Source organism: Sinocyclocheilus grahami, unplaced genomic scaffold (assembly GCF_001515645.1).
Source record: "Sinocyclocheilus grahami isolate Dianchi unplaced genomic scaffold, SAMN03320097.WGS_v1.1 scaffold463.1, whole genome shotgun sequence".
Taxonomy (NCBI): domain Eukaryota; kingdom Metazoa; phylum Chordata; class Actinopteri; order Cypriniformes; family Cyprinidae; genus Sinocyclocheilus; species Sinocyclocheilus grahami.
In genome coordinates this window covers 542,694-555,475 of record NW_015505642.1, presented here as the reverse complement: position 1 = coordinate 555,475, position 12,782 = coordinate 542,694, and the positions used below count along the sequence as shown (strand labels likewise).

Sequence of the window (12,782 nt, the reverse complement as noted above, 5' to 3'; positions counted from 1 at the left end):
AGTCTGTAATCAATATGCGTAACTGCTCGGACATTCATGCACTACATTTATTGACATATTTAAACCCAGAACCTCTTTCATAACCCAAACCATTTGGATAATTAGGGTGTTTAACAAGAAGTATAATTTACTTGTCTCTAATTAAACAGAACATAGTAAGAGGTCTGTGCGTATTAATTGTGATCAAAGTTTTCAGTGTTACATTAAACGTCACGTTAAGACATTTTCCACAGACCCCCCGACCCGCCTTTTAAAACAATATCTTTATGTTAAAGAATTTGAGGATCTTTATTGATCATGCTGAAAGAACTTTCATGTACAGTACTAGTGATTCTTCTTCATTCAACTCAACTCTAAACCACTGAAGATCCTCTGCCTGATGATTATTTTAACCATTATTGTTGACAATGTTCACGTTAAAGCCTTTATAGGTTTGGAGGAAGTTTTTATATTAACAACTTCTATGGAGCCAGATTAATTATACTAGAGTCAGATAACCATCATGTTTCCAGCTATAATATGCGATGTTATTAAAAGTGTTTCATAAATCAGGGCTTCTCAAACTGGAGTTTGTGAGAGAGTTCATTAAATCATAAAAAATAAAATGAAAATTAAACTAAAAAGCAATAAAAAAAATGTCAGAATATAAAACGCAATACAAACTAAACATCATATATATATAAAATTATTAAAAATATATTTTAATTGTTTACCTGCATGTCATGTGACCATTAACAAACAGAGAACCTTGAACATGTAAATGTTAAATTATTGAAAATATCTCTCTAAAAATAAAATAAATACTTTAGCTCAAAGCGGTTCAGCTGACAAAACAGTTCAGGAATCCTTGCCATAGCTCACACTAAAGACATGCATTTGCACGTCTACTACGGAGCAGATCGGTGAAATGAGTTCAGCAGTCGCTTCCGTTGGAATTCCACTTTGTTTTATTCTTACAGAAATCTGCGACAGTGTATTTCTGATGATTACCAATGTGCAAAATATAAACCCATGGAAATTACTCTTTCTGGAAAACAAAAAAAAAATTCACATTTATGGATTGGCGTTAATGTAAAAGCTGTCCCACCGCCGACACTGAAAACACTCTGCAGAGAGGAGCAGATGTCATCAGCTTTAGGAATTAACGCCCATCATTACGGCACTGAACCCTCACGCCACTGGCGAGACCGATGACAAAGTTATAGTTCACCGGGAAAAATTCAAATGATCATTATTTACTCACCCTCTTGCCATTTACACGATTTTTAAAGATGTATGGCGCTCTTTTTCAAAGCCATCACATCGGTCAAGCGCCAAACTTGCAGAAAAGAACTGCCTAAGGAGTCTCCAAAATCCTCATTTTGAGAGAGAGAAAAAAAATGACATGTGTGAGTAAATAGTAAATGTATTATCAGGTGAACTCCTGATTGAGGGAATTGTCGGAATGAATCTCCAAAAAGCGGAAAACAAAAGAGACTGTGATTTGTGCATTGTGTGTGTGTGTGTGTGTGTGGAAGGGCCTTCATCATCAGTGCAAACGCAGCTCAAAACCATCAACACTGATTATCCTGTGGTGTAGCAATTGTCAGGATTGAACATACGATTCAGACAAAATAAACCTGATAATAAATAAATGTTGGGAGCAAAAAAAAAAAACAACGCATCCGGGGCCCTACTGCAGCATATCACACAACATCTCTCTCCATATAAAACATCTCAATTCACCTGTTCAGCGTCGCTGGCAGAAACATAAGAAATACATTAAAAAGAAAAACCCCAAATGGCTACAACTGGGGAAAAACAACACAACTTATATTTGGTGACTAATTTAGTGAGCCACTATTCAAGAATTCTATACAATTTCTTATCTTAAATGCTATGTGTCTCATTCTTAAATCATTCTAATATATTATCTCGCATTTATGTTACAAAAAAATGCACTAGTGAAAACGTCAGACAACGTCCACACAGCAGATCAGAGAAACAAGAGCGCCATCTAGCGCTACAGTCAACATTAACCAGAGGGTGAATGCTTTCTATTTGAGAAAGAAACTAAGAGTCTGGAATGATTTGGGAAATTCGATGCGTTCGAGAGGCTGAATGCTGTGGCATCCAGAATCACCTCAAAAAGAAGACGAAAAGCCCGTGAAGCAGATTGTTGAAAGAGATGAGAACCCAAAAACAAAGCTAGGATCTTGCGGTCTCGTCCCAGAAGCACCTTTCTCAGGAACATCATCACCGATAATCTATCTTTGTGAGATGACGAGCGAAGAAATCCTACTTTTGCACACCATCCGCTGGCCGTCGGAGAAAACCTTCCCTCTATGCAGCAGGTACAGGACAAGTTTCATCGCAAATGCAGACAAGCTCTCAATCGCACCCTGTCTCTTCTGAAAGTGCTAAGCCTCCTCTGCTCTCCACATCATTCCATATATACAAGATTCCCTTTCGGGTGGGAAAGAAGCGACTTTGTCCCCACAAAACAGTCTCTGGAGCCTCGGTCTGGTGCCGTGTGTCCTCAGCAGCGGTGCGTCTGGGATCAGTTGGAGCTGGCGGTGATGGGTTCGTCCAGCTCAAAGTTCAGAGGTGGCGCAGGAGCCTGCAGGTTGCTGTAACACAACTTACACACGCGACTGGGCTCAAACAACTGCTGGCTTGGCACCGGGATCTTCTGATCGCAACAGCTGCCACAGAACACATTCCCACAATTCCTGCAGGGGGCGGCAGAGATTGAGACAGGAGAAAAAGGGGACAAGAGGAGGAGGGAGTTAGAGAAAGAGTTTAGAAAGAAAAAAAAAAAGATAAAGAATACAATCAGTGCCTTTATAAATAACTCTTAGAATTTAAACTAGGGCAGATTAGAATATATAAAAAACATTTATAATATGTGACTGTCTTAAGAGAGGATCTGAATGCATTAGAACTGAATGCACTATTTATTTAATATTAATTCTGATTTAATAATAAAAACAGTCATAACAGAGGTCTTTCACATATGGAAAATACTCTTAAAGGCCCAAAAGATCAGAGAGAGTGTGGAAAATGGTTATGAAAAGCTGAATTATGACTGGTTTTGGTCCAAGAAACACAGACTAACATTAAAGGGACTTCAAGTGTCCGGATCTTACACTTTTACAGCATTTTATTTTTCCCCGATATCATAATAAAGATCATATTTTTATTATTTACTCAAGTTTGTGGTCGGTATGATTTTTTAACAAATGTTTTTAAAATTAGTCTTTTATGCTCTCCAAGGCTGCATTTATTTGATAAAAAAAAAAGTAAATTTATGAAAAATTATTACAATTTAATATAACCGTTTTATATTTTAATATATATATATATATATATATATATATATATTAAAAAAATATATATTTCTGTGATCAAAGCTGAATTTTCAGCATCATTACGCCAGTCTTCAGTGTCACATGATCTTCAGAAATTATTCTAATATACTGATTTCTCCCTCAAATTATAACAGAGAAACCCCCGTGCAGAGACGGAGAAGAGAGGAGGGTTAGGTCACTCTGAAGCGATGCAGGGTTAACAGGACGTACAAGGGCCTGAGAATGACAGAGAGAGAGCAGTTCTCACCAAACCTCTTCCATACGTTCCTTGCCTCTGTGGTACAAGAGGAAAAATCAACTTTAACTCCTAGTAGTTTATAACCTAGACAGATTTCTAACTAGACAGCATTTGAATGCATCATTGGCCAAATAGTTTTAGGCTAAATTCTAAGGACGCTTTCAGTCAACAAACAACCCCAGAATGCATGGTGGCCAAAATGGCAGATAGAGTTGAGAGAAATAAAAACTACATGTAATATTTCATATTCTCTACTGTAGGGATGTAACGATTCACTCAACTGACGATGCGATATGATTCACAATACTGATTTCACGATTCGATTTTCTTTAACAAAATGAGATTTAAGGCAAATTCTAAATGAAAAAGTGTAGTTTTATTATTGCTTGGACAAAACGCTGCATATTTCTTTGTGAAACTGAAATATGTCAAATAGCAAAACTAAATTAAAATTAACCCCAAATCAAATAAATAAACATCACAAATAAAAGAACTCTCTTCATATAAACAAACTAAGGCTTTGTCTGTGCTCTGTATACATGCAGCATGAGAAGTTTTTAATCTAAATTAGATTGTATAATTTCAAAATTTGAAGCAAAAACAGAACGGTCTGACTTTAATTTTGTGAAACTATACTACATAAAACATCTGCACTAAACAAAAACAGCAGACGGGCTGAATGAAAACGCAAATTCACTCTCTGACAGCAGGTGGCGCTTATGGAACAGCAGCGATACAGCGTTTCCTTGGTTACCGCTGTCTAAACTTTTCTGAAGACGGTCATCTCCCCTCAGAGATACATTCATATGAATTCCTACCCGTAATTGTATTGTGATTCGTTTAATATCTCAACCGATTTGAATAGTATAGCATATTTGTATTGATTATAGTTACATCCCTACTCTACTAAAAATAACACATACAGACAGTTCCATCTATAGTAGTTGAGTTTTAATGCATTATTTGTGTGCATTATGTATTTCTATGTTTATTAAGTTTATCATGTCATCAGTATTGCAACATGCTAATGTCAGACTACTTCACTATTTGTGTGGTGTGCATGTTGCAGGAAGTTGCTGCCTAGGTGAAGCGTTCCAAATCAGTCACTTGTGAGCTTCTATTTCAGTCAGGATGCCGTCTATGTAGACAGTAGGCAGCTCACTAGCTTTCTGCTGCTAAAAAATGAAACTATGTACAACTTTAACAGAAAAACAACTTTCATCTTAAGAAGCTCAGTTCTGCTGTTCCCACATCAATGCCGTGCGTCCTGCATGTTGACTCGAGAGCGTTCAGCCATTTACTCACTGGCCAGTCTGCACTAGTCCTCACAGTTGGGTAGTAGTTTGTTTAATCTGCTCTGTTTACAAATGCTGCTGTAATGAGTTAGTAGTCAATCATGAAACATTTCGCCAAATTGTTCTGTTTACTGACTGACCGGAGGCAGAAGAATTTTAGAGAGGAAAAACGGGAGGTTTTCCAGAGACGTCAAGAAAATAAGTCAACACTAATGCATCTGACCCTAAAAGAGGTACATGTTGGGTGATAGAAAAAAGAGAGAGAAGACTGTAGAGGTGTGTTTTTGTGTGCTAGTCTGTGATGTTGTTTTACCTGCAGTGGTGCTTTCTAGTGGCCAGCCAGAATCCTCTCTCACAGCCGTAGCACTGAGCGGCCAGATGGTCCGGGTACCACCGGGTCACCTGCAACAATAAATAAATGAAAGACCAATAAAAGACCTCATAATGACCTTAAACACAACATAAAATGGCATTCATAATGCATTCAACTTAAAAGTAATGATGACTTTATTACATTTCTTTAGATTAACATGCGCTGAAGAATCACTCACAATAAGTGCAAAAATGTTTTAAGTAAATATTAAGTAAATATGGTCAAATTTAATGTCATGTTTTCTTTCAAATCAGAAGAAATATTATTTTTACGTGCTATATTCTCAAACATAGTTTTATAAACTATTGTTGATTTATTTTAAAGAAATTTATACTTTTTTTGAGGAAGGATGCATGAAACTGATCAAAAGTGACAGTAAAGACAGTTATAATGTTACAAAAGATTTATATTTTGAATAAATAACTGTTCTTTTGAACTTTCTACTCATCAAATAATCCGTTAAAGAAACGTATCAGTTTCCAACAAAATATGAAACAGCACAACTGTTTTCAACATTGATAACAATCAGAAATGTTTATTTTTCAGGAAATCAGCATATTCAGCTTTGATCACAGCAATAAATTAAATTTGACAATATATTCAAACAGAAAACAGAGAAATAGAAAAAGTTAATAGAAATAGAAAAGTTATTTGAAATTGAAAAACATATTTCACAATATTACTGATTTTACTGTATTTTTGATCAAGTAAATGTAGCCTTGGTAAGCAGAAGAGACTTCTTATTAAAATATTAGTAAAAATTGTACTGACCCCAAACTTGTGAGTTATAGTGTACCTTGTATTCTGTCTCCATATATCAGAAAATGTTTTTATCATAATAATAGCATGTACCTCAGTGTCCTGCTTGTCCACCTGCTCCCAGCTGGCCTCAGAGAAGAGTTCAGTGCTGCAGCGGGACAGACAGTTGGGCTCCAGGTTGAAGTCGGAGTCTGCGAATGAGGTCTGACAGAAAGAAAAGGTCTCTTAAGATAAATCAAACATGTCTTAAACACCAACCCAAGCCATATGAGCAAAAACAACACTGAGTGTGCACTGCTTACCGCTTCATCACCCATGTCTCCATTGAGTCGCAGCATCCCAGAAGCCTGGTGGCTCTCCAGACGGCTCCAGAGCTCCTGTACCTGCCTCTTCAGCGCTTCCACCTCCAGCTGGTGACCGGCCTCGATCTGCCGCAGCCGCTGCTGAATGGCATCCGTGTGCAGGGTCAACCCGTCATCGTCCAGATGGCTCCGGGCCGAAGGGGGTTCTGGGGGGCTGAAGCTCGGCCGGCCCAGAAACCCCAAGTGCAGGCAGCGATGGTGGGAGCAAGTGCCCCGTGCGTGGAGGGTCAGCGAGCCGCAGCTGGCGAGCGACACCTGTCGGCTGAGCGTGGCCCGCTCCCCGTTTGTGCGCGCCGCCCATTGCGGCGTGGAGGACTCGAGGTCGGGGGAGTCTCCGTTGCACACGGGGTGGAGGAGGTCAGTGGAGGGAGGAAAGGCACTGAGAGACGGCCGTTTGAGGGTGTTGCTTAAAGTCCTGGGGTCAGTTGAGGTGCGGAGACCCTGTTTGAGGCACGACGATTCGGCAAGGGCTTTAAGAGGAGGTGGGATAGTTAAGGGTCGCAGACTCTCAGGCCGAACGCCCAAGTCCTCCGTAAGCGTCTCTGTGGAGCTCTCCAAAAGAGAAAGACGTTTCTCCTGCTCAATGGTTTCTCGCCCGTGGTTGTTACTCACAGTCCTGAGGCCATGGGGAGGGAAATTATTTGTGTTACTAGAAGGATTGTGTTCTTGTATCGTGCATTTCTCCAGTGCTTCTTCTAAGTCTGGGCTTCCCGAGGTTTCCTGGCTGAGAGCAGAAGAATCTTCAGAACTACCATCTTGTGAAAAATGTCCATTGACATTTCCATCTCCAAGGCTTTTAGCTTTGCCCTCTTGAGCATCAGCATTTAGTTGTGCCTCTTCTGAATGTGCAACATCATCACTCTGGCCGTTTAGAGTGGAGGTTTCATTCGTGTGGTCTGTCTTTGTGTCTCTGCGGCTATCTGGTGCCAATTCGTCTTTTGTAGCTTCCTGGAGAATGTTCTCCATTTGGCCCACAGCCATACCAACTATCAGCTCCGCCTCATCAACGCCCTCCATCATTGGCAACCTGACATGCCTAAGCCCCTCCCCATTCTCTGTGCCCCCATTGGGCAATGTTCCCATAAGCCCCGCCACGGTTTGTCCGTTGACCCTCTCATCTGAGTCTGGAGATGAAGCACCGTCAGCTCCTGTCCCGATGTTGAGCTCCAGAGACCTGCGATGGTCCTGCCATTTCTCATTCAAACTGGGGTCGCTGGAACGTCGATTGGAGGTCTGCGGGTTTCCGACTTCACAAGCGCTGGGCAGGTTATCGAACGAGCGGGTTTTAGGACGCCTGTGGGATGGAAACAAGCTCACAACTTTACCTTTTTGAAGCCTTTTAGTCTTTAGAAATAAAGTCAACATGAAACTCAATTTACATTCCATTTTACTTCTGTAAAAGCTGGAATACACTACACAACTTTTTAAATCTGAACAGATTATACACTACCAGATTTTCAAGATATTCCAAACAACAAACTCACACAGAAACATGTGACTTGTTGCTAGGAGACGCATTACAAATGTAAACAAAATGTGTTCTAAAATTGGCTCAAAGTATCAAACATGTTTGATCTCTGACTGGACGGAATAGGGCTGTCGCGATTCGTCGATTTTATTTGACTATTCGATTTTTAAAAGTCCTCGACTTTATTTTGCTCGCGTCGACTAACCGGCAAAAAAAAAAGTGGCGCATTTCACAGACGAGAATGTATAAAACACATTATTAATATAATTACAACATTATTTAATTATAATTAAAACATAATTAAGCATAATTGTGAATTCACAAACGCTACGATTTTAATTAAATAATTATATGCGATGCAGTTCTAATACAGTACATGCGCTTTAATTATTCACATGCGTGTAGGTTAAGTACATGCGTCACACAGCGGCTCCGTTCACAGTAGTTTCACAGGAACTGTTATCACTTACATGTGTGGAGCGTCTAAAACTCCATCTCTGCATGTTGTTGTGAGTTTGGGTTTATTATAACGTTCATCTGGGAACGCAACATGAGCCATTTCATCAGATTTGTAAGGTAAATCATTTATAAATCTACGCAAACACTACATCGCAGAATAGGCTACATTGCGGTTTCAAAATAAAAGCTCAAACTCTCACTCTGAGTTTACACGTTTTGATGTCCACATATTCTTTTAATTACAGTGGCTATAGCATTTCTGTCCTAAAGAAATGGCCAATATTAAAGATTAAGTGGACATTTGAATGAAATGGTGCTTGGTCAATATTACACAAGTATTAGATCGCACAGCAATGTGTAAAAATAATAATCAGGCCGTTGGCACCCTCTGCAGGGCTTTGTTGTAATGCGTAATGCACATTAGCTCTACTGTTTATAATACATTATGTATTTTAACAATTTTGTTCAATAAAACCATATGATTTCTTGCTTTTGATACTTTATTTGAACTAATTATTATTGCCTCATTGCTATTATATGTATTTTAAGTAATTTTAAAGGCTATTGTTCACTTACATCTATTTTTATTACCACAAAAAAAATTATTATAATTATAGGGCACTATGATTTTATTACTCCGTTTTATTTCCAAATTCATTTTTTTTCTATACTCTGTTTTAATGGTTAAATTACATTTTATTAATCAAAAAGCCTGTCTAATTAATTGAGTTTTACAGTTTTATCTTTACCAAATTCTGTTTTGCATTATTTTCTGGATTACGTTTTAATGGTTCCATTACATTTTAATAATCAAAAGCATTTCCAATCAATTGATTTTATAAAAAATAAAAAAAATTCAGAAATTCTGCACATTTACATTTTTTATCCTAAATAAATTCTGGTCGATAATATTTCTGGTAAATATTCCTTTAAAAAGTGTTTTTTGATTATAATTTTATTATTAGTAGACTAGAACACATGGATATGTTGTCATTCTTACACTATAATACTGAACTTTGATTTCAGTGATTTGGACTATGAGATGGACACTTGCTTCTTCTTGCACTTTACTTTTGCTTTAAAAAAAGGATTTCATCGAAATTTGGATTTCATTTGGTTTAATAAAATATAGTTTAATAAAATATTCTTAAGTAAAATGGTTGATTTTAATTAACCGTTTAGATTAATCGATAAATTAGTCGATAGATTAATCGAAATAAAAATAGTCGTTAGTGGCAGCCCTAGGATGGAATCATAGTCTGAAGCTAAAGAAAAATGGAATAAACATGTAAACATACACTACATGATTTTCTATGAAATATGTCAGCTTAATTCTGCAGACGGGCTCTGACTCACGGGAAACTAGCCCTGACTCATCCAGTGTAAATCGGGGCTAAAATTGTATTGTGTATTCCATCCTTAAAGTGAAGTATTTTAGATCGAAACACACAAACAAATAAAGTAATTACCTGCCGAGGGGCTGGTCCTCAGGGTTGGCACCAGGTGCAGGGTAGGGGGCACAGGAGTCATCAGAAGGGGTTGTGGGTGAAGAGCTGGGTAGGTAAACTGCTGTCCATAACAAGAGATTGCGTACATGACACACAGGATGAAGCACCTAGTAGGAACAGCAGAGACAGAATATAAATAGATGATTGAAATTGCGTAAAAATCTAAATGATTAGTTCATATTTGACACCAAAAGAAAGAAAGGAAGAAAGATTCTGCATAAAGACTTATTTCTTTCCTTGGATTTTGGATTTAGGTATGAAAAATGACCCAGACATGTTTCTGAGAGGTTTCAGAAAATTCACATGATGTATTTAGTTCAGTTGATCAAATTAAAGCAGAAATAAGAGGAAAAGGCACACAAAAAAGTTAAGTTTATCAAGTTTTTAAGATTTTATCAACCCGTTAATCAATATATAACTGAAACTGAAAGTTTGAGGCAAAAAAAACAAAACGTTTTATTTCCATATAAGTTGGTTATCATCATTTTCAATTTGACCCACCAACAGTGTGGTTTTATTTAACAATAACATTTACATTATTTAAAATAAAATAAATGCTAATAAAATTAATAAAAATTACCTTAATAAAACTAATACAATTAATAAAATAAAACAGTTTAAAAAAAACTTATTTTAATTTTTAATTTTCATTTAGTTTAAGTTGAAGTATTAAATTACCATAAGCAGAGTTGAAATAAAATAAAAAAAGGAAAACAAATAAATAAAAAACAAAAACACTAAAACTAAAATGGAAAATTTAAAAATAAAAACCAAATTAAAAATATTAATACATACTATAATAATAGATTAACGATCATAAAATAACACTGCCCACCAACAGGGCTAAAACATTGATCCAAATTAAAATCCAACAAGCATTTTTGTTGGGGCGGTGTGATCTAGCTTTAAGAGAAAATGAAAGGATACGGCAGCTCCGGGTCTGGGGGGCTGAAGCTCGGCCGGCCCAGAAACCCCAAGTGCAGGCAGCGATGGTGGGAGCAAGTGCCCCGTGCGTGGAGGGTCAGCGAGCCGCAGCTGGCGAGTATTTCTAATTGAGTATTAGAGAGGAATGCAAGCACGAGCTGTGAAGCCAGTAAACGCCTCTCTTCATGTTTACTCACTACACATACTGTAGGTCAAACGAAACTACTACAAAATAGAGGTATGAATTATGAGGCAAAGGCAGTCGAAGTCTGTCAGGAAAGGGAAAAATACATTGCTATGAATAGAATCAGTGCTGTACAGACATGAGTAGCGATGAAAAATGGGTCATGAAAAATAATGGTACTTGTTTTGATTGATAGATTATTAACAATACATTAACAATATACACTTCATCGTATAAAATAAATGTTTATCTTTTCAATTTGATATAATACACTACCGTTCAAAAGTCTGGGATCAGTACGATTTTTTTTTTTTTAAACAGAAATTAACACTTATGTAACAAAGCTGCTTTAAAATTCAGCATATTAGCATGATTTCTGAAGTATCACGTCAGACTGAAGACTGGAGTAATGATGCACACGCAGTTTTGAAAAGATCATATTAACTGAGCAACTACATGGAATAAAAATCACTCTCACACTGCAATTCATCTTTTTAAGTGGGAGAACTTGCACAATTGGTGGCTGACTAAATACTTTTTTGCCCCACTGTATAATAGTCATCAAAATCTATTATATCTGCTCTTTGGACATGAGCTAATGAAAACCTCCTATCGGTTGTAACCTCATATAACCTCTTATGAGGAAATGATTATAAGAGAGTAATGCATAAAGACAGACTGAGAGGAGCTGACGTACGGTCTCTGAATGAGAGGAGTACAGCATGTTTTTGAAGGAGCGATTGGCAGCTCTGAGGAGAGACCAAACGGAGCAGGTTCTTTCCTGGATGTGTCGGTCCTCTCTCTCCTTCCTGCTGTTACACAGGAACGTCCCGAACAGACACGAGTACGTGTGCTGCACTAGCTTCACCTGAACACACAAAACCAAAAGAACTCCGAGCTAGTTCAACAACGACTTAAAGTACAAAAGCATGTTTAATATTAAAAATGACACAGGCTTATGCCAACTTTCACCCACCAGAAAGGCTTCGTTGAACTCGAAGGAACATGGGAATTGTCTCTGGAGCTGGTGCACACAGTCTAACCACTGCAGGAAGACAGGACATCTCTCGTTCAAGTCCTCCGCGTTCTCTCCGTGACCACAACGGTCTGCGAACTTATGACCGAAGTCCAACCACTCGGTCTCAACCAGCACCTGAAAACCCTGTGAGCAGAAAGAAGATTTTCTGTTTATATGACGTCAACAGTTTGATGTCAACACAAATCATAAAATAACTCCAGAACACAGCATGTATTCAACATCAGACAATTAGATATGAATGTCTAAAATACAGTAATGCCTCTTCTAGCACTTGAGACAGCTCATGCATCTTCTGAGTTCAAGCTCCAAAACTATCTTCATGACGGACATCAGCTGGGGCTTTTCTGTCCAGTTTTCCATTTACTTTTTCCATACAGACAGCTTGCTATTAGTTGTAAAAGAAAGTCTCTAGACATCATGCTCAGTAAAAAAAAAGCTGTTATTTTAGTATTATTTATACACAATAAGAGTTATTAACATTTTGTAAATTAAAATACTATATTTTAATATTCTCATTTTAATTTTAGGTTAATTTTGTTAAATAGTAAATAAAATATTACTATTTAGGTTTAATTACATCTATTTCAGTTTCAGTTTTTTTTCATTTAATAATTTTTAGTGCTTAAAATTATTTCAGTTAGTTTGCCAAGGCAACATTTCTGTTATTTCATTTGATTATTTCTATGCATTTCTTTTATTTAATTTAACACAATTTTTAATAGCTTTAATTTTAAAACATTCAACTGAAATCGACTACGCTACCCACTTGCAAAATGTCCTGTCTTGTGAAAAAAACAAGATCTGGAAAGATTCAAAATTCTAT

The 12,782-nt window shown here is 37.3% G+C and overlaps 1 protein-coding gene across 4 annotated transcripts in view; it reads right to left on the bottom strand.

The window, feature by feature from the left end:
- Window positions 1–776: 776 nt before the first annotated feature.
- The window catches only part of mtmr3 (myotubularin related protein 3), a 39,712-nt gene continuing 27,706 nt past the window's right edge, over window positions 777–12,782 (bottom strand). For 2 of the 4 annotated variants that reach the window (XM_016235125.1, XM_016235126.1), the window contains 8 exons: window positions 11,897–12,082; window positions 11,618–11,788; window positions 9,774–9,919; window positions 6,318–7,671; window positions 6,109–6,219; window positions 5,197–5,285; window positions 3,598–3,624; window positions 777–2,711 (listed from right to left, as the gene is read on the bottom strand). In XM_016235125.1, coding sequence (XP_016090611.1) covers window positions 2,540–2,711; window positions 3,598–3,624; window positions 5,197–5,285; window positions 6,109–6,219; window positions 6,318–7,671; window positions 9,774–9,919; window positions 11,618–11,788; window positions 11,897–12,082 — 2,256 coding nt within the window. In that variant the 3' untranslated portion in view covers window positions 777–2,539. The remainder of the gene's footprint in view (window positions 2,712–3,597; window positions 3,625–5,196; window positions 5,286–6,108; window positions 6,220–6,317; window positions 7,672–9,773; window positions 9,920–11,617; window positions 11,789–11,896; window positions 12,083–12,782) is intronic. The other 2 variants (XM_016235127.1, XM_016235128.1) reach the window with 1 other exon arrangement.